The following is a 22,396-nucleotide window of genomic DNA, read 5'->3' as shown; positions in this document are numbered from 1 at the left end:
TACTTCAGTCCCGATGCATAAGTATTGCGTTTTGTTTCTATTTACAGATAGGCCCCAGTCTTCATATGTTTGAAATAACCGTCTCATCGTGAATTCTAAATCTTGCTTATCCGCTGCTACTACGACTTGGTCATCCGCGAAATGTAGACTATACAATGTTGTATCATCGTCAAGTTGAATTCCCATCCCTGAACAAGATCGTCTCCAGTGTTTTAGTGCTTCATTTAAATAATTAACTATTTATATGGGAAATAAGCCACAATTAAATTGAAAAAAATTATTTTATTAAAGTTTCGACGCTCAAATCGGGTGTCGGGGGTAGGGGACACGGAGAAATTAGAAGAAGAATGGACCATGAACTAACTGACATACTAAAGGGAGAAGATAGTTGGATTTATTAAAGCGTAGCGACTGAGATAATTTGGACACATAGAGAGAATAAAACACGACCTACTGATTAAGAAGGTCACCAGATGGAAGCCAGAAACTGAAAGACCAAGGAAAAGACCTAGAGATAGATGGAAGGATCAGGTCATGAGAGCAATCAAAATCCTGAAAGTTAGAAACTAAAAGGTCATATACACAGATCGAAATGACAACACACAACATGCATACAACAAACTCTGACAATACACAAGAAGAATGAAGAGTTATTCACCACAATAAGCGAATAAAAGAGCTCTACGTAAGAGTGTCAAACATTCCACCAGAAATGGTGGAATGTTATTCTTAACTTTTTTTGCTCTCGAGGCTCTATGCTCTATGCACTCTATTTCATTTACCTTTCAATCTCTGTGCTTCAAGTACATTACATATTTTTTGTAAGCTTTCACTTCAGCGTTTGGTAGGTATTTAGCTGTCTTTTTGGCAAACTTGTAGTTGTGAAGATATATTTGAAATCGTTTGGTGCCACTTTTATCCAGTATTATCATGTATTTTCTTGGACTTTGTTTGACCACTACCAGGTATACTCATTCAGACAGTTTTTATAGGCATAGGCTATTGATTATGTTCAAAATAAGAGAGCTAAAAGGAACTACAACCTTAACGGGATTTGGGGATTTTATTGTCTCGTATAGTCAACGTACCTCAAAATTTGAAAAAACCGCGGAGTGCTACCACTTAAATGGGTGCGTTTTTAAGAAATGGGTGAATTAGTCCCTAGGCATAGGGTGAATTAGGGTGAGTGCTATGCACTTTTGCTATGAAGACGTCCACAGGAAAATTGTTTAAGGTTTAATTTACTATCGAAATATTACATTTTAAAGTCAAACATATTTTTATTTACAAAAATATATTCAAAAGAAAAGCAAAAAACAACACGAAAGAAAGCAATTTTGTTTTTTGCCTCATAACTTTTTTACACGAGGATACAGGTATAGACATTCCTTCAGTAAAAAATAACGTTCTTTCTCTTTAAAATGAAGTTTAATAGAAGTCTGTAGGATTTATATTTTCCGAAATAGGATTTTTCAAAATTCGCCGCTTACAGCATTTTTGAGCCATTTTCCCCATTATTTCGCAAACATTGTTCTGTAACTTTTTTTTACGCATTTATAGGTATATGCAATGGTACATTTATTAGAAAGAGGAGTCAATTACCTTTAAAATGGTATATTGTATGAGGTTGCTTCACTATTTTGAAGCAAGTTCTGCTTTTTCAAGCTTTTATACTTTTAATGATTTTTGATATTTTTTATGATTATTTTTTAAATTTCTCATTCTGACTTTTTTTCTTGTACATTTAGGGATATACATTGTATAATAGAAAACAACATATTTTCTTTACTTTAAAATGGTGTATTCCAAAAAATCTAGGACTATTTTTAAACAAGATATCCGTAAGATATCCAAGCGTATCCGTAATTTGAAAACAATTTTAATTTTTTTATATTCTTTTTTCAATTAGAAGAATATAATTGAATATTATAATATGATTTTTAATTCCAAGTAATATTTCTTAATAACACTTTTCGATATTGTGAAATATAAAGGTACTTTACTCCTGAGCAAATTCATATTTTTTAACATACCTCGTACGCTATTAATAAAATTTTATATCTGATGATTGCATTTCAGGTTTCAGACTAGGCAGAGCATTTTATAAAGAATAACTTTTTTTCATAAAATTAATACTAAAAAAGTTTTCCATATGGTTCCAACTATTGCATGTGTATATTATGTCACACTTTGAAATAGCATATCTTGTTTAAAAATAGTCCTGGAATTTTTTTGCAGTACACCATTTTAAAGTAAAGAAAATGAGCTTTACTTTTTATTACACAATGTATATACCCAAAAATACAATAAAAAAAGTTATAATGAGAAATTTAAAAATAATCGTAAAATATATCAAAAATCAATAAAAGTATAAAATTTCGAAAAACCATATCTTGCTTAAATATAGCCATGCGGCCTTCTACGACAGGACATTTTAAAGGTATGTAATTGACTTCTCTTTCTACTCAATATACCATTGCGTATTATACCTAGAGATGCGTAGAAAAAAGTTAGAGAACAATGTTTGCGAAGTAACAAGGAAAATATTCCAAAATCGCTGTGAGTGGCGAAATTTGAAAAATCATATTTTGGAAACTATAAATCACAGGGACTTCTACCGAACGCCAGTTTAAAGAGGAAGGACGGAAGTTTTTTTTCTGTGAAGCAATGCCTATACCTATATCCCAGTGGAAAAAAGTTATGGGGCAAAAAACAAAATTGCTATCTTTCATGTTTTTTTCTTCCTTTTCTTTTGGATATATTTTTGTAAAAAAACATGTTTTTGACTTTAAAATGTGATATTTCGATAGTAAATTTAACCTGGAACAATTTTCGTATAGACGTGTTTGCACTAAATGTGCATAGAACTCACTCTAATTCGCCCTGTGCCTAGGGACTAATTCACCCCTTTCTCAAAAACACACCCATTTAAATGGTAGCACTCCGCGATTTTTTCAAATATAGAGGTCCATTAACTATATGACACAATAAAACCCTGTTAACGTTGTAGTTCCTTTCTAAAATATTTTCAATAGCCTATTACATGAGGTTTTTTCAATAGGTACAACTATCTTTTATTTTTATTTCCACTTATGTTTCTTATATTTTTTATTACAGGTGCTGCCACAATAAAGGAAAAATATATTAGTCTCATATTAGAGCCAGAACAATCAGTGACATTCTTGTTTTCGTTTAAAACCCAATCTCACGGAATATTCGAGAGCAAGTTATTATTTTACGTTGGCGATTATTTTGGTAACTGTCCCTTTAATTTTGTGAGGTTATACGCAACTACTACCCAACCAACGATTGTCAGCAAAACAAAAATGATATACATTCCAGTAATACCAATCAAAACAAAGTTTACTAAAACCGTGGAGATTGGAGTTAATTTTCATCAAGAAAATTGTAAGTTAAAGTCCTTATGTACACATGACTTCTTAAAATCTGAGATCAAAAGCCACAAAAAGGAAGAAGAAGATGGAAAGAAGTATAAATTGGTGGTCACGTTTTATCCAAAAGAGGAATGTGAAACAAGGGCAGAGGTAAATATTTTTTAGTATACGTACATCATCTCTTAAGCTTTCACAGTACCTACATTATTGATCCAAAAGATGCATAACCCATACATCAAAAGTGAAAGTTATCCTCCAACACCAAATTGTTCTATATGGTCCTCATAATGTTCAAAAAAAAGTCACACCATTTTGACCGTCGGGTTTGGGGGGAGAAATCGGTAAATTCGTAGTTTTTTACGTTTTTCGTCAATATTTCTAAAACTATGCGGTTTAGCATGAAAAACCTTCTATACAAAAATGTTCTACATTAAATTTGAAATAAAAAAGGTCCGATGCATAATCCTTCTAAAATAAACGATTCCAAAGTTACGGAGGTAGTATAGTACAAATGGTCCAAAAAAAGGCCTATCCCAAACATTCAAATTAAAAGTTTTCTTCCAACACCAAATTATCCTATATGGTCCACATATTGTTCAGTAAAAAGTTAAACAATTTTAAGCGTCCGGTTTGGGGGGGGGGGGAGATGGGGGAGAAATGGTTAAATTAATAGTTTTTTTTTAGGTTTTTCGTCAATATTTCTAAAACTATACTTTAGCGTAAACAATGTTCTATACAAAGATGTTCTACATATTTAAAACAAAAATGGTCCTATACATAATTGTTATAAAATCAATGGTTCCAGAGTTAGGGAGGGTGAAAAGTGGAGGTTTTCGATACTTTTTATATTTCTTGGGCAATTGATGATGATTTTGAGTGGTGAGGTTGACGTTTCATCAAGGGCTTATCACTAACATACCATCGGCCACTGAACTAGCAAATTTTATTTGCAAAACACAATCCTGAAGAAAATTTCTTTCATCAGTAATAATACTATAAATTGCCCAAAAAATATAAAAAGTATCGAAAACCTCCATTTTTTATCCACCGTCCCTCTGGAACCGTTGATTTTATAACAATTATGTATTGGACCTTTTTTGTTTTAAATTTTATGTAGAACATTTTTGTATAGAACATTGTTTACGCTAAAGTATAGTTTTAGAAATATTGACGAAAAACGTAAAAAAACTACTAATTTACCGACTACCCTTCCATCTCCCCCTCCCCCAAACCGGAAGCTCAAAATGGTGTAACTTTTTACTGAACAATATGTGGACCATATAGAACAATTTGGTGTTGGAGGAAAACTTTTACTTTGAATGTTTGGGATAGGCCTTTTTTGGACAAATTATACTATATTACCTCCGTAACTTTGGAACCGTTCATTTTAGAAGGATTATGCATAGAGCCCTTTTTATTTAAAATTTAATGTAGAACATTTTTGTATAGAAGGTTGTTCATGCTAAACCGCATAGTTTTAGAAATATTGACGAAAAACCTAAAAAGCTACGAATTTACCGATTTCTCCCCCCTCTTACCCCCAAACCCGACGCTCAAAATGGTGTGATTTTTTTCTGAAAATTATGTGGACCATATTGAACAATTTGGTGTTGGAGGATAACTTTCAGTTTGGATGTCTGGGTTTGGGTCTACTTATACCATACTATAAGTTGTGAGATAAAAAGAAACGAAACTGGTAAAGTTGGGAAATTTAGCTATAGAAACCTATATACTGATATTGTATTGATTGTCTCCCACCTTTAGACATATAGGACAAGTTTGGTAACTACCACTGTGATAGTGAGAGTTTTAGTTGACATACTCCTGTGGAGCGGCGCGTTTTTTCCAAGGAATTGTCTGTAAAATGACACTGTTCAAAGTAATTTAACGTACATACAGTCCATCGTTCAGACAGAGCTAGGGGCTGATACGATCAGAACAGATCATTAACCAACTAAATAAAATTTGTACCTTCCACACTGATGATGTCCCGCCCATAATCTGGTCCGACCGATTTCAGCAAAAAGTAAATATTTATTAATCGGACAGTAACATGGGATGCTAACCTAGACTAGTAAGGATCTGTGAAAAAACGTCTATGTTTGGATGTGAAAGGTGGCATTCAGATTTTTGCAGATAAAGTTAGGTGACACCTTCAGTAATAATAATTGACTTATGCTCCTTCTCAAATATGCCCGGAACATTAATAGAAAAATTAAAATATTTCAAAATTTCGAAAAACGTCGATTTTTTTCTGCTTTCTCAGCTTATAACTTTAAAACGGTTCGTTTTGGAACAAAGTCGTAGAAAAATAAAATAAAGATAATTGCATTTTGTATGATATACGACTAGTCAAAAATGTCTTAACGTATTACCTTTTCTGCAATATAGCAATAAATACAAAATACAGGGCAAAATACGCCTGTTGTTATTCAATGTTTTTAACCACTTTGGTGGCACTTAGAACTTTAGTAATTTACTTAGGAAATTCTTTGTAATATACTTAAACCGTGTACCAAATTTCATTAAAATCGATCTAATAGATTTTGCATAATAAATTTTAGTGCAGTCACTGAAGGTTTTCACCTCCGATTTCGTTGAACCTCCATCGATTTTCATGAAAATTGGTGAGTAATTAGAGGATACCTCAAGGAACAAAGGTGACATGATGCCAACTTGCGCTTTTACCCTGGGGGTGGATGCCACCCCTTCTCGAGGGGGGGGGGAAATTATTTTATTAAAAATAATACCATAAGTCGATAGAGGGACAAATTATAAGCAAAATTTGTTATATAAAGTTATTAAAATAAATCAACACTTTTTGAGTTATTAAAGACCAAAGATTTTATTTTTTTTCGTAAAAAAATGCATGTTTTAAATCGGTTTTTCACGTATAAATCAAAAACTATAAGCTTTTCCAAAAAAGTTTTTATTACTGAAATTGAAGATAATAAAAAATTGAATACATTCCTCACATAAAGAACTAAACTGATGTTAGTTCAAAGTGAGTTATTGGCAAATAAATGTGTATTTTTTTCGACGAGTACTCAAATCTAAGTATTCAAGTTTAAATAACGGGAAAACCATGCAATGTATAAAATATTCCTGCTAAATATTTGCCAAAGTACTTCGGAATACCTATCAAATAAGCTTCAGAACAAGGTAATAGCGTCAAAATTAAGCAAGTTATAATGAAAATAAAAGAACCGTTTCGAATTTCTTAGGAAAATGTGAAAAATAAAACATACGCCATTTCCACAAAAATGAAAATTAATAGTAATCCTTACAAAAACTTCTTTATATTAGCATAAGTAATGTTTTCGACAATTTTGACCGGTTTAGAATAAATATTTAAAAAAAAGATATAATTTAAAAAAATCATAATTTTTAAAATTATTGTAATTCTCATATTCTTTTGATAATAACTCCAAAAATATTCAATATTCGCGGTGTGCAAGTACTTGGAAGGGAAACGAGAAACGACCGTGCGCGAGTCGCGGAGAAATATTGCAACTATCTTAAATAATTCATATTGTCAATTGAAATTGTCAAATTGACGTATATTTCATACCTTCTGTCATTCAAGTAGAAAAATTATATATTGCTCCACAATATTGATATGATATGCAATTATTATATAAAGGTAAATTTAATTAATTGTATTTTGCTTGCAGTACTGCATTTTAATAACTAATTTTATTTACTACATACAATTATTTACGTTTGCATAACATAACCTGCATCTTATTTTTTCTTCTAATTATTTTTTTGGACTATGGCCTTGACAATTATCCAGCAACCAGGACTAATATAATTGGCCAATATAATTAAAAGTGCGAATAAAAGTACAGAGCGTAGAAATAGAGGTCGCTTTGCCGAACTTGCACGGTCCCAATACGTAAAAAATTATATACAACCCAATTTTAGTTTTTTCTATGCCAAATATTTTACCTGTTTTACTATTTCTATAGGGTAAAAAATAACCGAGATAGAAACGTTTAAATCTTAAATTTTGCTGTGGGAACCATGCAACCGGGGTCATGTAACCTTCTATTTTTAAAAAAGTAAGGGGTTTAAAAGGTTAGATTTAACGTGCTTAAATAGGACTTGGAATTAACTTTCAAACAGTTTTTAGGTGAACCTGATATCGTCAACACGAAGGGAGTTATTAAAAAAAAACAATAACATTTTTTGGAAAAATTTTTAAAAGATAAATTTTGAAAACATTTTTGAGCATAAATTTTAACACTATCAACATGTTTGGGGGCTCATTTAATGGATATTTTTAAGTACTTTGACAACTGTTTAATAAGTTTATGTTGTAAAATGCATCAGTTTCCCGTTAGTTCAGCTTGAATACTTAGAGTTTTTTATTCGCCGAAAAAAATATACATTCAATTACCTATAACTCACTTTTAGTTAACATTAAAAGGTTTTTGTAGTAAGGGGTTTATTTCATTTTTTATTAGCTTCAATTTTGATAGTTATAACTTTTTTGTAAAAACTTACACTTTTTGAGTTATTGATGAAAAATTGGTTAAAAACATGCATTTTTTTCAAGAAAAATTAAAATCTTTGATCTTTAAGAATTCAAAAAGTTTTTATTTATTGTAATAACTTTATATAACAAATTTTGCTTGAAATTTGTCCCTCTATAGAATTATGGGGTTATTTTTAATAAAATAATTTTCACCCCCGAGAAGGGGTTTCATCCACCCCCAGGGTAAAAGCGCAAGTTGGCACCATGTCACCTTTGTTCCTTGAGATATTCTCTAACCACTCACCAATTTTCATGCAAATCGATGGAGGTTCAACGAAATCGGAGGTAATAGCTCATATCCACCTTCAGTGACTCCACTATTTGCAATCTATATGTTTTTAAAAAAGTTAAAATTTTTTAAAATTTTTCTGAACAAGAAGTAGACCATTTAGAAGTTGTCTATTTTTTTTACACATAAAGAAGTGCTCTACCTATCTAATACACTTTACAGAATTAAAATCGGATTATTTAAGGGGCCTCAGCAATGTTTTAAACTTATAAACAATTTTTTGGCTTATTAACAAATAACTTTGTTTAATAATAAAAAAATTAATTTTTAGCAATGAAAATAATTAAAACCGGTATAATTTGACTTAAACTTTCAAATGCTGTCAGCAGAATTGCCATTTTATTTTTTAATCAAAAGTTATTCGCGTTCAAAAATTGCAATTTTTCGAATTTTTGAAAGTTTCACTGCGTTTATCTCAAAAACTATGCATTCTACGAAAAAGCTTGTAAGAACATTTTTTGCTTAGAATTACCCAAGAAATACAAAAAAATGTTTTATTTTGCGAAAAATGGATGTTATGTAATTCCTCAAGTTCTTTGTTTATAACAATCTTATAGACATCCGGATCAACTGTTACCCAAAAAAAATCGTGTTCCACGGGTCAAAAAATACATAAAATCTTGGGTAAGTCCATCTAAATAGAGGAGCCCGTAGCACCCCCTCCTGGCCACAGGACTAATTTGTTTATAGGCCAAAAAATTGCTTATAACTTTAAAATATTGCTGAGGCTGCATAAGGTACTAGTACACTTTAGAAGACCAAAAATAAGTTTTTCAAGATTTTTTTTCTCAGAACCTTTATTAAAAATGAACATAAAACTTGTTACATATTAACACATAGCTCTTAGAGAATACAAAAAATATATCTATTTTCATTTATGCGCGTACACTAATATTTTAGAGGGCGTCAAAGTCGAGGCGTCGAAAAAAAGTAGTTCCGATGGCGGACAGTTAATCTCAGGATTAGGATCTCTGAAACAAAAATGTCGTACGGCATTTGAACAAGGAAGATTTCTTACGTGACAATGTACCACCTTTAGTGAAAAATTTTGCAAAAAAAAGATTTTACGGAAATTTGAAAAAAATTTGTGAAAAAATCGCCCGTTTTTCTTCAGTTTTTCATGGTTAAAAAATATTTATTTTTTATTTTTTGGTCAAATTGTAGTAAATTGTCACGTAAGAAGCTTTCCTTTTTCAAATGCAGTACGATTTTTTTGTTTCAGATATCCCAATCCTGAGATTAACTGTCCGCCATCATTTTTCGAGGCCTCGACTTTTAGCCCTCTACAATATTAGTGTACGTGCATAAATGAAAAAAGATATATTTTTTGTACTCTCTAAGAGTTAGATATTAATATGTAAAAAGTTTTATGTTCATTTTTAATAAAGGTTCTGAGAAAAAAATTCTTGAAAAAATGATTATTTTTGGTCTTCTAAAGTGTACTAGTACTTTATAATCCGATTTCAATTCTGTAAAGTGAATTAGATAGGTGGAGTGCTTCTTTATATTTAAAAAAATTGACAAATCTTTGTACGTTCTAGTTTTTGTTGTGCAAGATTTTAAAAAATTTTAATTTTTTAAAAAAAGTTTAGATTGCAAAATTATTATTCAAAATCTAGTAAGTCAATTTTAATGAAATTTGGTGTAAGGTTTTAGCACATTACAAAAATTTTCTAAGCAAATTAGGAAGGTTCCAAGTGTAACCTAAGTGATGGAAAATCATTGAATAAAGACAGGCTTGTTTTGCCCCCTTATTTTATATTTATTGCTATTTTTCAGCAAGGGTGATAAATTAAGACATTTTTAACCAATCGCATCTGATATAAAATTTAATTATCTTTGTTTTATTCCTATAGGACTTTGTTCCAAAATGAATCGTTTTCAAGTTATAAGCAAAAAAATTAGAAAAAAAGAAATTTTTTGAAATTTTTAAATATTTTATTTTTTTTATTAATTTTCCGGGCATATTTGAAAAGGAGCATAAATCAATTATTATTAACGAGTTATCACCTAACTTTATCCGCAAAAATCTGAATGCCACCTCTCACATCTACCTAAAAACAGATCCTTACTAGTCTAACCGTGTTATCTTTCCTTTTTACTATTATATATTTTCTATCACTATTAGCTATCTATCTTTGTCGACGTTTAAATTGGTAAACTGGTGAAGCGCACCTCAACACACTAAGTTGGTCCGGAACTTTAGAAGACTTTAAATAAATAATTAAAACAAACATCACATCTTTTAAAAATTTTAGGTTATTATAGGTTGTTCCTGCAATGCTTCATGTGAAATAGGCATTATTGCATCATCGAGTAACAATGCTCTTCTTTCGTATAGACATCGAATGAAATGGTACGTTGGTGATGTTGTTACGAGATGTAAAAGTCACGAATATTTTGGAGCACATAATAATGACGTTTTGCAAGAAAAGGTTAATCGAATGCGGGAAATTTTGGAAAACTTTTTTTATAGCCAAGGTTTTTTCACGACTTCGTTTTATAGAATTCCAGAAACTATAGCAAGGTAGGTACCTGATTTATGTGTAAAATCTTATTTAACCCTTAACTACTGATGTGGATGTTTTAAGACGTAGATACTGACATGCGGTATGTCATATCGTTGCCTATTCTGCTTTGTTTTCAATATTAATTTGTATTATCACTGTACATTTATTTTTTACATCAACTACGGAATGATTCTTCACACTGCTGTAGAATAAAATACGGCTCCAAATAAAATAAACTTTATTTTTCCAAGAAAATTATGAACGCATGCATGATATTAAAAAAATGGTGGAGGTTCTTACAAATTCCGTTATAAACTGAATTACAAAATATCAAAATAACTTGAGTATTCAAGTTATTTTGAGTAACTCAAAAATATTTATAGTCCAGAAAGCCACTGCGCATCCGCTAGGAAAAATATTCCGATTCGAATTTTTTGCACAATCTTACTCAATAGCCCAGTAAATGAACGGGAAATGCGGCGATACCGTGTAATTTTCAGGGGCAACTCCGAATTGCATGAAAATTTGGATTTAGGTTCTACTTACCCTCCACTTCAAAGTTGAAATTGTGCCGTTGGTTGCTTTTACTTGGGGGGTGACACACACCCCTTCTCGGGGGCGAAAAAAAACGTTTTAAGATAAGAGCGGAAATGGATAAATTGGCTGATTCTAAGCAACTTTTGTACTATAGAGTTTTTTACGTAAGTCAATACTTTTCGAGTTATTTGCCATTGAAAATGTTGATTTTTCGACTAAAAAACTACGTTTCAGACGGTTTTTCACAAATAACTCAAAAAGTAAATATTTCATCGAAGAAAATATCCTTAGAAAAAGTGTAGCTTATAAAAAACCGAAAAAGTGGTGTATCAGTAAAGTCTATCAATTAAATAGAAACAAAGTTGTAGCTCATGAAAGATACGTTCTTATTCGTCTAATTCCAAATCGAATATTTCAAGGTGAAATCACCGAAAAATTAAGCACTTTTCGGAAAAACCCATTTAAACTTTTTTAAAGTGTTTATAAAAAAGCTTTGCGTTAATTGTTAACAAAAGTTTTTAGCATTAAAAATAAGCTAGTTACGCTCAAAATAACGTTGGCCCTCTTTTTTTTGTAAAAAACATGAAAATCTCCCCGTGTTTAGCTCCCTAAATGAAACTAATCGCTACCACTTTACAAACAGTTTACTTACCTATCTATTTTTTATATGATCTGTCAGTCTCACCGGTTTAAAGTGTTTATTTTTGAAAGGGTTATAGTTGAAAAAGCTTGAATGGGCCACTAATCACGAGTGTATGCAAATTTTGAACAGCCATATCTTAACCAATTTTTGTCTTGCGGATAAACAAAATGAAACTAGCATATTTATAATAGTAAAACCTACATTTTTTACTGTTTAAGATTTTTCTTCGCACTAATACTTTTTAAGCTATTTTGAAAAAATAAAATTTTTCAAAAATTTTTAGAAATTTTTTTTAATATAAAACCAAATGTTTTCGAAAATAAGCACTTCAAACCAATCAAACTTACAGATCATATAAACAATACACATACAATTAGAATAAATGGTAAATCCAAACGATTAATTTCGTTTCGGGTGCTAAATAGAGGGAGGATTTCACGATTTTTTTTACCAAAAAAAGGGGCCAACTTTTCTTTCAGTGTAACTCGTTTATTTTTGATGCTGTAAACTTTTTTAGAAAACAAGTAATAAGCTTTTTTTAGGTACTTTAAAAATGTTAATAAGGTTTTCCCGAAAAGTTCTTCTTTCTTCGGTGATTTCGCGTTGAATTATTCGATTTGGAATTAGACGAATAAGAACGTATTTTTCATGAGCTACAACTTTGCTTCTACTCAATTTGTAGACTTTGCTGGTACACCATTTTTTTGTCTTTTTATAAGCTACAATTTTGCTAAAAATATTTTTTTCTATAAAATATTTACTTTTTGAGTTATTTGGGAAAAACGGTATGAAAACGTAGTTTTTATGTCGAAAAATCAACATTTTAAATCGCGATAACTCGAAAAGTATTGACTTACGTAAAAAAGTTTATAGAACAAAAGGTGCTTAAAATCAGTCAATTTATCCATTTCCGGCCTTATTTTAAACACGCGTTTTTCACCCCCCGAGAAGGGGTAAATGTCATCCCCCAAGTAAAAGCAACCAACGGCACAAATTCAACTTTGATGTGGAGGGTAAGTAGAACCTAAATCCAAATTTTCATGCAATTCGGAGTTGCCCCTGGAAATTACACTCCAAAACGGTCATTTATTGGGCTACAAAAAGGAGCCCTTTTAACAAATTTGCATGTTGCCAGGACCAAAAGTTGGTCAAACATTTTTTAAACGTATTTTTTTTGTCTTTTTTTTTCCTAAAATTTTTTTTTGGCATGGAACAAAGTTTTTTGGATCATTCCAAACAGAAAAGGTCTTTAGTGACTTTTCTCTAAAGTTTTTGACATATAAGCGATTAAAAATTGAAAAATTGCGAAATCGGCCATTTTTAACCTTCAAAAACTATGTGAAAAACTTAAAATTTGAATGTTGCCAAGGTAGGTAGATATTCTTTAAACATCGATTGATAAAATCCCGAAGAGTTTTTTGCAATACAATATTCAAAACTCCTTTGTTTTTTAACTTCTAATCACGCGTGCGCGACACTATTTTCCATCGTTGCACATGTATACAGTACGGTGCAAATGAAAGAAATAAATTCGTTATTTCGTAAACCGGCGACTTTAAGGAAAAAACCCGAAACAGGTCGATTTTTATTTTTAAGTTATGATATTGTGGCATATATGGTATACTAGTGACGTCATCCGTCTGGGCGTGATGACGTAATCGATTATTTTTTTAAATCAGAATAGGGGTCGTGTGGTAGCTCATTTGAAAGGTTCTTTAATTCTCTATTCAGTAATGTAAACATTTACATAATTATTTATACAGGGTGTCCAAAAAAATTTTATCAAATTAAATTATTTGACAAAAAAGAAGTAGAAGGACACCCTGTAGAAATAATTAAGTAAATGTTTATATTACTGAATAGAGAATTGAAGAACCTTTCAAATGAGCTAGCACACGACCCCTATTCTCATTTAAAAAAATCATCGATTACGTCATCACGCCTAGACGGATGACGTCACTAGTATACCATATATGCCACAATATCATAACTTAAAAATAAAAATCGACCTATTTCGGGATTTTTCCTTAAAGTAGCCGGTTTACGAAATAACGAATTTATTCCTTTCATTTGCACCATACTGTCGGTGGAAAATAGTGTGACGCACGCTTGATTAGCAATTAAAAAACAAAAGGAGTTTTTGAGGGTTAAAATGGACGATTTCGCAATTTTTCAATTTTTAATCGCTTATATGTCAAAAACTATCAACTTTAGAGAAATGTCACTAAAGACCTTTTCTGTTTGGAATGATCCAAAAAACCTAAAAAAACTTTGTTCCATGCAAAAAAAATAATTTTAGGAAAAAACAAAAAAAAAACGTTTAAAAAATTGTTGACTCACTTTTGGTCCTGGTAACATGCAAATTTGTTAAAAGGGGACCTTGGATGCACAGTGGCTTTTTGGACTATTAGTAACTCAAAAATAGTAAAATAGTTCTTTCCGCTTGAAGGTAAAACAACTGGATGAATCTGCTGTCATACTAATAGCGAAAGAATACACTTTTTTTTTTTCTTTGGAGTTGTATGACTACGGGCCCTTCAAGGCTCATTCGCCGATTTAAGAATACACTTAACTATAGACGTAAGCATTGAGATGCGGTACGTGATACCGCAAAAAAAACTTAACGTCAACGTAGCTTAAATACTAAACCATCCCAAGTAGCAATTTTACGACCTGCAACCAATTTTGTCCTAATGGGACGTTAAATTTAAGGACAAAATTGGTTCACAATAAGCCTTAACCAAGGACAACGTCTGTTTTTCCTATGGACCAACGTTGCTGCTAATAAGTAATTTAATCTGATGACCAACCGACATCGGGAATAAGGACGTCAATTATTAGGACAAGGTTTGACGTTAAGCTGACGTCAGTCTTAACCTATCTGTAGTATAAGTGCAATTAAGTGGCATACATCAACGACTACTCAACGTCGAGAATTACAACGTATTTTTTAGGATAGATGCCAACGTTCAGAGGACGTTGGTGTTTTATCGAGTATGGTAGATGTATTTTTCGGAAAGACGACAACGACAATCCAACGTTGAGAATACCAACGTTAATTATTAGGTTAAGGTTTAAGTTAAGCTGACGTCGGGTATAACCTCTATACTACCATATTATTTACTGGAAAACATTTAACGACTGCTGAACGTCGGGGATTACAGAGTATTTATTAGTATCGAACCCGTTCAGGATACGTCGGGTGTTTTCTCAGTAGGTATATGGTAGATTGCTGCGTGTACTTGCGGGAAGGTGGGAACGACAATACAACGTAGGTAATTTTGCTGATTAGGGCCTATCTGACTTGACTCATCTTGACTTATATGACTATAATAATGACAGATATTACATTGCATAACATAACCTTACTTTTTTACACTTGGTTGGTTTTGTTTAAGGCGTGTTCACGACGACGACCGGTCGTCGGGAGTCTGTCGTCAAGACCAGGTTGTTTGCGCTTACTTTAGGACGTATTAGGTATACCAATAGGTAAATTCGAGTGTTCAAGGTAAAAATAGGTTATACTAAAGGTCGGCAGGGGGTGTCCTTGTCCAAATCAGTTAAAATGTAGTGCAATTTAGGTCGCGAGTCAAATCCGCCATTAATGAAAGATCGCCATGGTTCAGCCATTTTTTTAAAGATAATGTTTGGCAATTTTTTTGCTAGATTTTAGTGAATATTTGATTTTAATTAACGAATTTTGCTTATATATAAATCAAGGATAATTTTGTGTGGGTCTAGACATAATAAGATGTTTTTTTAATTACGATGGTTATTTCTATTTATACCGTTTTGTTCGATTTAACCTATAAATTTCTGAGGCGCTTTCAGTTTTTAGCAATTTTTATACCTAGTTTAACAGTACACTTCCTTGCGTTTGTAAATTTTCGACCGCATTATGCAATGAGGCAGATGATTAATAAAATAATTATACAAGTCACTTAGGTTATATTCTGAATAGAGTAGGAACCTACTTAAATAAGTATCAACAGGCCGTCATGCATCTTAGTTTCTGATGATTTAATATCCTCCAAGATTATTAACCTATTTGGTAACAATGAAGTGTGTCGGCCGTACTTCTGTGGTAGAGAACTATACTATTACTTTACAAGACCAAAGTCCTAAAAACTAACGTAATTTGACGATAAAATATCTCGAGCTGAGAAGTCGAGAGGGGGACGTCGAGGCAACCCGTATTTCTATTCCCCACTTAGGTGCAAATAGCGGTTTTCTGACCGTCGTCGCAACGTCGCGTATTAACGTTGGGGCATTTAATCCAACGTTAAGACGTCGTAATATTACGTCCAATTGCTTCTTGGGATACTAAACCTGCAGTAGTTGAGAGCAGGTACAATTACACAGGTACACTTGAAGGTACACAGATGGTATTTTAGAAATCTTTTATAAAACACGTTTTACAACCAAATATTTTCGGCAAGGTGTGATATATCGCATGTTAGTGGTAAATAGTTAATAACGGTTGCCTATTATTTACTATATTTTAATGTAATTCTAATGTAATTTTAAAGTTTAATGTAATAATAATTATTGTTATCACAATAGTGTGCATTTTTTGATAGTATAGTGTCACTGTCATATTGCCGACGCACTGTTGAGAGTTCGCAGAAATTTCGAAAAAAAATCGATGATGCGCTGCTGTAACCTCTTAATGGAGAAAATGTTTTAGGAGATTTTGCCTCATACTAGCAATATACTTATACTCTTAGACAGTTGTCGTATAAATGATTTTATATCTTCAATTTAATTTTTTTATATTATATTTTAAAGTTTTTTCATGTAATCTAGATATCCTTTTGACTTATATCGTCAGGAGAAGGAAAGAAGAATCGAGAAAAAGAAAGTTATACATTTACCCATTGTTAGCCTTTTACGGAATTTGGCCGATGCGAGTATAGTAAATGAAATTGTCGAAAAGTGAGTACACAAAAAAAATTTATTTTCCACATAAAGCATTTTCCAGCATTTTCAATCCAGCTGGATCCAGCAAAAGGTGGAATCACAATAAAAACACGATTTTAATGTTTTTTTGTCTGTATTTTAAATTTTAAAATTTTTAAATTTCTAAATTTTTAAACATGAATTATTTAGTTTCTTGGAAGAGAGACCTTAAAAAACATAGGCCTAACCTACTTCGCACTGCACTGCACATATAGCCGGTTGCGGAGAAAGCCCTTCCGGCCTCTGTGCTGGTAGGTTTTAATGTCATCAAATAGTCATAGACCATTGACAAATGATCGCTTTCCACTCTTTTGGCCTTATAAACTGCCATTTCCTTTTCCAAAATCATTTCGTAATCTTTTTGAGAACCAAATTTTTTTTGGGTTATAAAGGTTTTTTTCCTTTCAATTCAATCTCAAGTTCTTGTTTCAAAGTAAAATTCACGGACTCCGGATTAGTAGGCCCATCTTCTTTCATTATGTCCTCTTACACTGGTTCCACAGTTACTTGTTTATTTATGCGAATCAACAAATTTTTCATCTCTTTGCATTATTTTTCGGCATGGGGAAATAACCAGGATAGTTTAGTCCTTCGTCATACTTTTTTTATTTTGTAAGTACATTAATGTACCTTTAATTTCAGAGAGAGAGAAGCAGAGGAGCAAGCTGGCTTTAGAGCTGGGCGGTCCACAGTAGACCACCTGTACTCTATTACGCAAGTTATTGAGAAAAAAACAGCCGTCAATAAAGAAGTTCTACTGGTATACGTAGACTTACAAAAAGCATATGACAGTGTGCCCCTCAGCAAACTATGGTCAACCCTACATCAAACCAACATTAAACATGGTCCTATCAAAGCAGTCCAAAGTCTGTATAATGGAACGACTGCAAAAATTAAAACTGGATCAAGGATGTCTGAGGGATTTAAGGTCACGAAAGGATTGAAGCAGGGTTGTTGTATTTCGCCTACCCTTTTTAAAATTTATCTGGAACAAGCACTCAAACTGTGGAAAAGAAAATGTAATGGCATGGGAATCCCTCTCAATGACGACACAACACTATACACTTTATGTTTCGCTGATGACCAAATTCTGATTGCTCAAGATCATGACGACTTAAGTTACATGACGCGGAAGCTAATAGAAGAATATAACAAATGGGGCCTCGAAGTCAACATTAAGAAAACTGAAGCCATGTGTATAGGAGGAACAAAGCAGTCCATTACATTAGACGATGGGGTAGAAATTAAACACTGCGATGAATACAAATATCTGGGCATGAATATAACTCAAGATGGAACACTCGATGCTGCTATAAAAGACAGAAACATACAGGGTAGAAAAGCCATATCCATAATGAACGGCATTCTGTGGGACCAGACAATATCTAAAGCGAACAAACAGCTTATATACAATAGCATACTTAAAAGTATCATCACATATGGCAGTGAAGTTTGGCCACTGAAACAAAGAGCGCAGAAAATGTTAGTAGTAACAGAAATGGACTTCTGGAGAAGAGCAGCAGGCAAATCAAGAAGAGATCGGATACCAACGAGAGAATACGAGAAATTATGGGAGTAACACATACAATAATTGATGACATAAAAACAAAATAACTGGTATGATACGACCATGTACAGAGAATGCCAGATGACAGGATCCCTAAACAGATTTTGGCATGGACACCACAAGGGAGAAGAAAAAGAGGAAGGCCGAAAAGAAGCTGGAGGGAGGGAATTGAAAAAGAACTAGAGGAAAGAGAAATCCCTCCAGGTCTATGGTTAAACAGAGAAGAATGGCGGTTAGGAGTCGGAAGGCGTCGGAGAACGCTGCAAACCGATAGTAGTAGTAGTAGTAATTTCAGAGAGATATTGTTCCGCGATTATGTTGCGTAGTGCTTCCGATAGATTGGCATTAAGGCTAGAGTCCTGGCTACTTAGTTTGTCTAAGGCAAATGTCATGGTTGTGTCGGCGTTATCAAAGTGGACTCTCTTCTACAAAGAGCTTCTACAGCCAGTTTTATCGGTAAGAGAGTGGCCATCAACTCATTGATTATTGACCACTCGCCAGCAGAGAATTTTCTCGCAGAATCAATGTCTATCAACGCTTTATCGATGCAAACTTTTAGGCTGTAGAAACTTTCCAGCATACTGAGCTACTCGTAGGGGGATATAATGGCAAGTTGCCGACTCACGGCTTTGATTAAAGAGGCTATGAAGACATTCAGTAACTTATTTCGAATTTGACACGTTTTAGGATCTGCGCTGCTGGATACAGCCCGGTTTGCTGGATCTAGCATATAAAAAAAGCGCTGGATCCAGCTGGATTGCTGGATGCTGGATCCAGCAATTGCAATCTCTATTTCCATCCATTTTATTTTCCTGCTTATCTCCGCTATTTCTTGAGCGTTGTCCTGTTTTTTTGTGATATCGTTATTATTCCCATTAATTCTAGTTATTTCATATTTCACTCTGTTATTTCCATTAACTCTAAGCTTTCCCCTAACATCTGATGTTCTTTTGCATTAATGCATTTTGCACTAATGAAATAAAAAAATTTAGTAGTTCCAAAATGACACAAAATCTAGGCATCGGTTAAAAAATTTTATTTGAAGAAAGTGTATTTTTTTGTTCTTCTTAATGGCGGTACTGGCTCGTTTTTTAAATATTTTATTTAATTACAGAGTAATTTCCACATATTAATATATTTTTCAAATTGGGCTCTGTACCGCCATTCTCTATTATATTACCAATATGTGTGCCAAATATCTAGAAAAAATATTCAAAATTACAGCCGAAATCTTGGAACGCGTTTTTGCTACCTGTCGATCGCTACTGTTTCCTCTTAACAACGTTTTGTTTCTTGGTTTTTTTTTTCGGCAAAAACACGCTTCAACTTGAAATGTTATGGAATTGTAGACTCCTAAGGAAGACCATAGACGGGTATTATAACATTCTGCTAAAAAATTAAAAATTATTTTTAAACTCTTTTCTGTTTCAAAAATTATGCGATACTTTTAGTGATTATTGTATACTGGGTTAGGATAAAGTATGGAACCAAGCAAATATCTCTGAAACGAAAAAAACAATATTTATGAAACTTTGCATGCAAGTACAGTGACGCAAAAGTCATCTGATGCCATATTCTTTGTTACTACTCCACTTCCGATTTCACAGGAAATACCCTTAACTTATTTACTTTAAATGGGATACCTTGAATATTTTTGCAGATTTTAAAAGAACTTGTTATTTTTAATTCATACATACCACATTTATAAGAAAAAATTTGTTAAAAAGTCTGTAAAAATTTTTTTGTAATAATACAACGTTGTAGGAAATAAACGAGTACCATCTTTACTGCAGACTAAAATTGTTGTTTACATGCACTTGCAGGACTTCTTTGAATTTAGTATAGTAGGTAAATGTTACTGAACTAATTGACACAAATAAGTTGTATTAAAAATGGTTCATTTAAGTGAAAAAGATCGTATTGAAATATTAATGATAATCGGTTGAGGTGAATTTTCCAAATCGATGGATTGGACGTAGAGGATTCATAGAGTGGCCCGCTCGTTCTCTGTACCTCAACCCATTAGATTTTTTCTTTGGAGTTATCTAAAATCACGTGTTTATGTTAGGCGACCAACATGCTTGCAGAATTTGTGACACAGAATAATAATAATTAATTGATGAATGTGAACTAATACGACGAAAAATCTTTCAAAGAGTGACTCACGAATTTATTTATAAGCTTGCACGTTGTCAGGAGGTGAACGGCGGACATTTTCAATATTTGAAATGATTTTTTTTAAATTTTTATTATCATTGGTCTAACGTAAATAAATTAACCTATTTTTTAACTGTGAAGAGATTTATTCTTTGTTTTAATAGTTTTTTCTTCCAAACTTGGTATGTATGAATTAAAAATAACAAGTTTTTTTAAAATCTCCAAAAATATACAGAGTGTCCCATTTAAAGAAAATAAGTTAAGGGTATTTCCGGTGAAACCGGAAGCGGAGTAGTAACAAAAATATGGCGTCAGATGAATTTTGCGTCACTGTACTTGCATGCAAAGTTTCATAAATATTGGTCTTTTCGTTTCAAAGATATTTGCTTGGTTCCATACTTTATCCCAACTCTGTATATTTTTTACTTTTTTTTTTCTCTGATTCTGGCCTTGGTTTAGAACACCTTTAGCCACGTAATTGTATAACTTATCACTAGAGAGCGGAATATATGCAACACAACATTACCAAAATATGAGCATATATATGCATTATTTTACTACAAATATGCAGGTACTTTTTCTCAATTTGTCTAAATATGCAAATGCATATTAAAAATACTCAAAAATAAAACAATATATTAAGTCGTAAGTTCTTCACAAAAGTTGCCTTCAAAAATACGTACAACTTTCCTCCAACAATCGAAGCCCTCATTTTCTTCTAAAACATTTTTTAATTAATCTCTAATTGTAATCCCTGTATTTCCGGGAATTTTTTGACAATGAGCAGAAAAAGTGTTAACAAGATTAACCGAATCACTTAATTGTAAATTCCTTTGTTCTAATGACTTTATTAGATCTGGTAAAAAACTAAAATTAACTTTTATGAACATAAGTTCTTTAGCAATTTGTACGTTACTTAAAGAACAAAGTACGTTACTTAAGCTGAAGAACAAAAGCGGAATTGTCTACAATTTGATGGATTTTTGTATTTTGATGCTTCTCTCTATGTCCGTCTTTATAGAAGTAAAAGCGAATTTGTCGAATAAAAACACTCTTTCCAGAAAAATTTCTTTTGTGGGACATGATGCTTTTGTTTGTCAGTTCCTCATTTAAAAAATTTAATGTGAAAATGAATGTAACTTACGATTTTGGAACAGGCCTTGCAAAATACTTTGTCTCCACTTAGCTTTAACTCGGGAAAACACTTTATCCAAGCACTTTTTTGAATGGTAGACATATTTAAATTTAATATATACCAATCACTTCAAAAACACTAAATACGATACAACGTTTACTTTAAACAAATGCTGGCCGGAAACTGACAAAATAATTATTAGACCCTTAAAAGCAGGTAGGTACCTACGACTTGCTACGCTAATAAAATAATATTTTTCTGAAAACACCCATAATTGTTAAATTCAAGTAGTAATGGGAAAGTCCAGATGAGCGATAGATAGATAAATAACGAGCTCGTTCATATCGAAGTTATAAAATTCCAACTAAGAGAGGAAAATTTTAAACTTTTATATAATTTATTTTTAAAATATGCAAAATAAGTCGTGTTTAGCTTAAATATGCAATGTTGTGTTTGTTGTCTGAAAATATGCAATATATGCATCTATATGCACTTTGCATATATTCCGCTCTCTACTTATCACTAACTCAGGTGTAATGTGTAGTGTGTGTGTGTGTTGAGTAAGTGTCTTGTTACTTCGCAAAGTCGACGTCATTGTCTTTGCAAAGTGTCTATTAAATTGTGTGATGTTATGCCTTCTGGTCCCAATTAATTAAAACTCAGG

At 32.3% G+C, this 22,396-nt stretch overlaps 1 protein-coding gene across 1 annotated transcript in view; it reads left to right on the top strand.

The window, feature by feature from the left end:
- LOC114324463 (cilia- and flagella-associated protein 47-like) overlaps positions 1–22,396 on the top strand; it is a 92,089-nt gene that overhangs the window by 47,524 nt on the left and 22,169 nt on the right. The window contains exons 14-16 of the mRNA XM_028272323.2: positions 3,118–3,545; positions 10,483–10,751; positions 16,721–16,849. Of these exons, the coding sequence (XP_028128124.2) occupies positions 3,118–3,545; positions 10,483–10,751; positions 16,721–16,849 (826 nt within the window). The remainder of the gene's footprint in view (positions 1–3,117; positions 3,546–10,482; positions 10,752–16,720; positions 16,850–22,396) is intronic.

The sequence above is a fragment of the Diabrotica virgifera genome, chromosome 1 (genome assembly GCF_917563875.1).
Source record: "Diabrotica virgifera virgifera chromosome 1, PGI_DIABVI_V3a".
Taxonomy (NCBI): domain Eukaryota; kingdom Metazoa; phylum Arthropoda; class Insecta; order Coleoptera; family Chrysomelidae; genus Diabrotica; species Diabrotica virgifera.
This window is presented reverse-complemented; position numbering and strand designations above follow the sequence as displayed.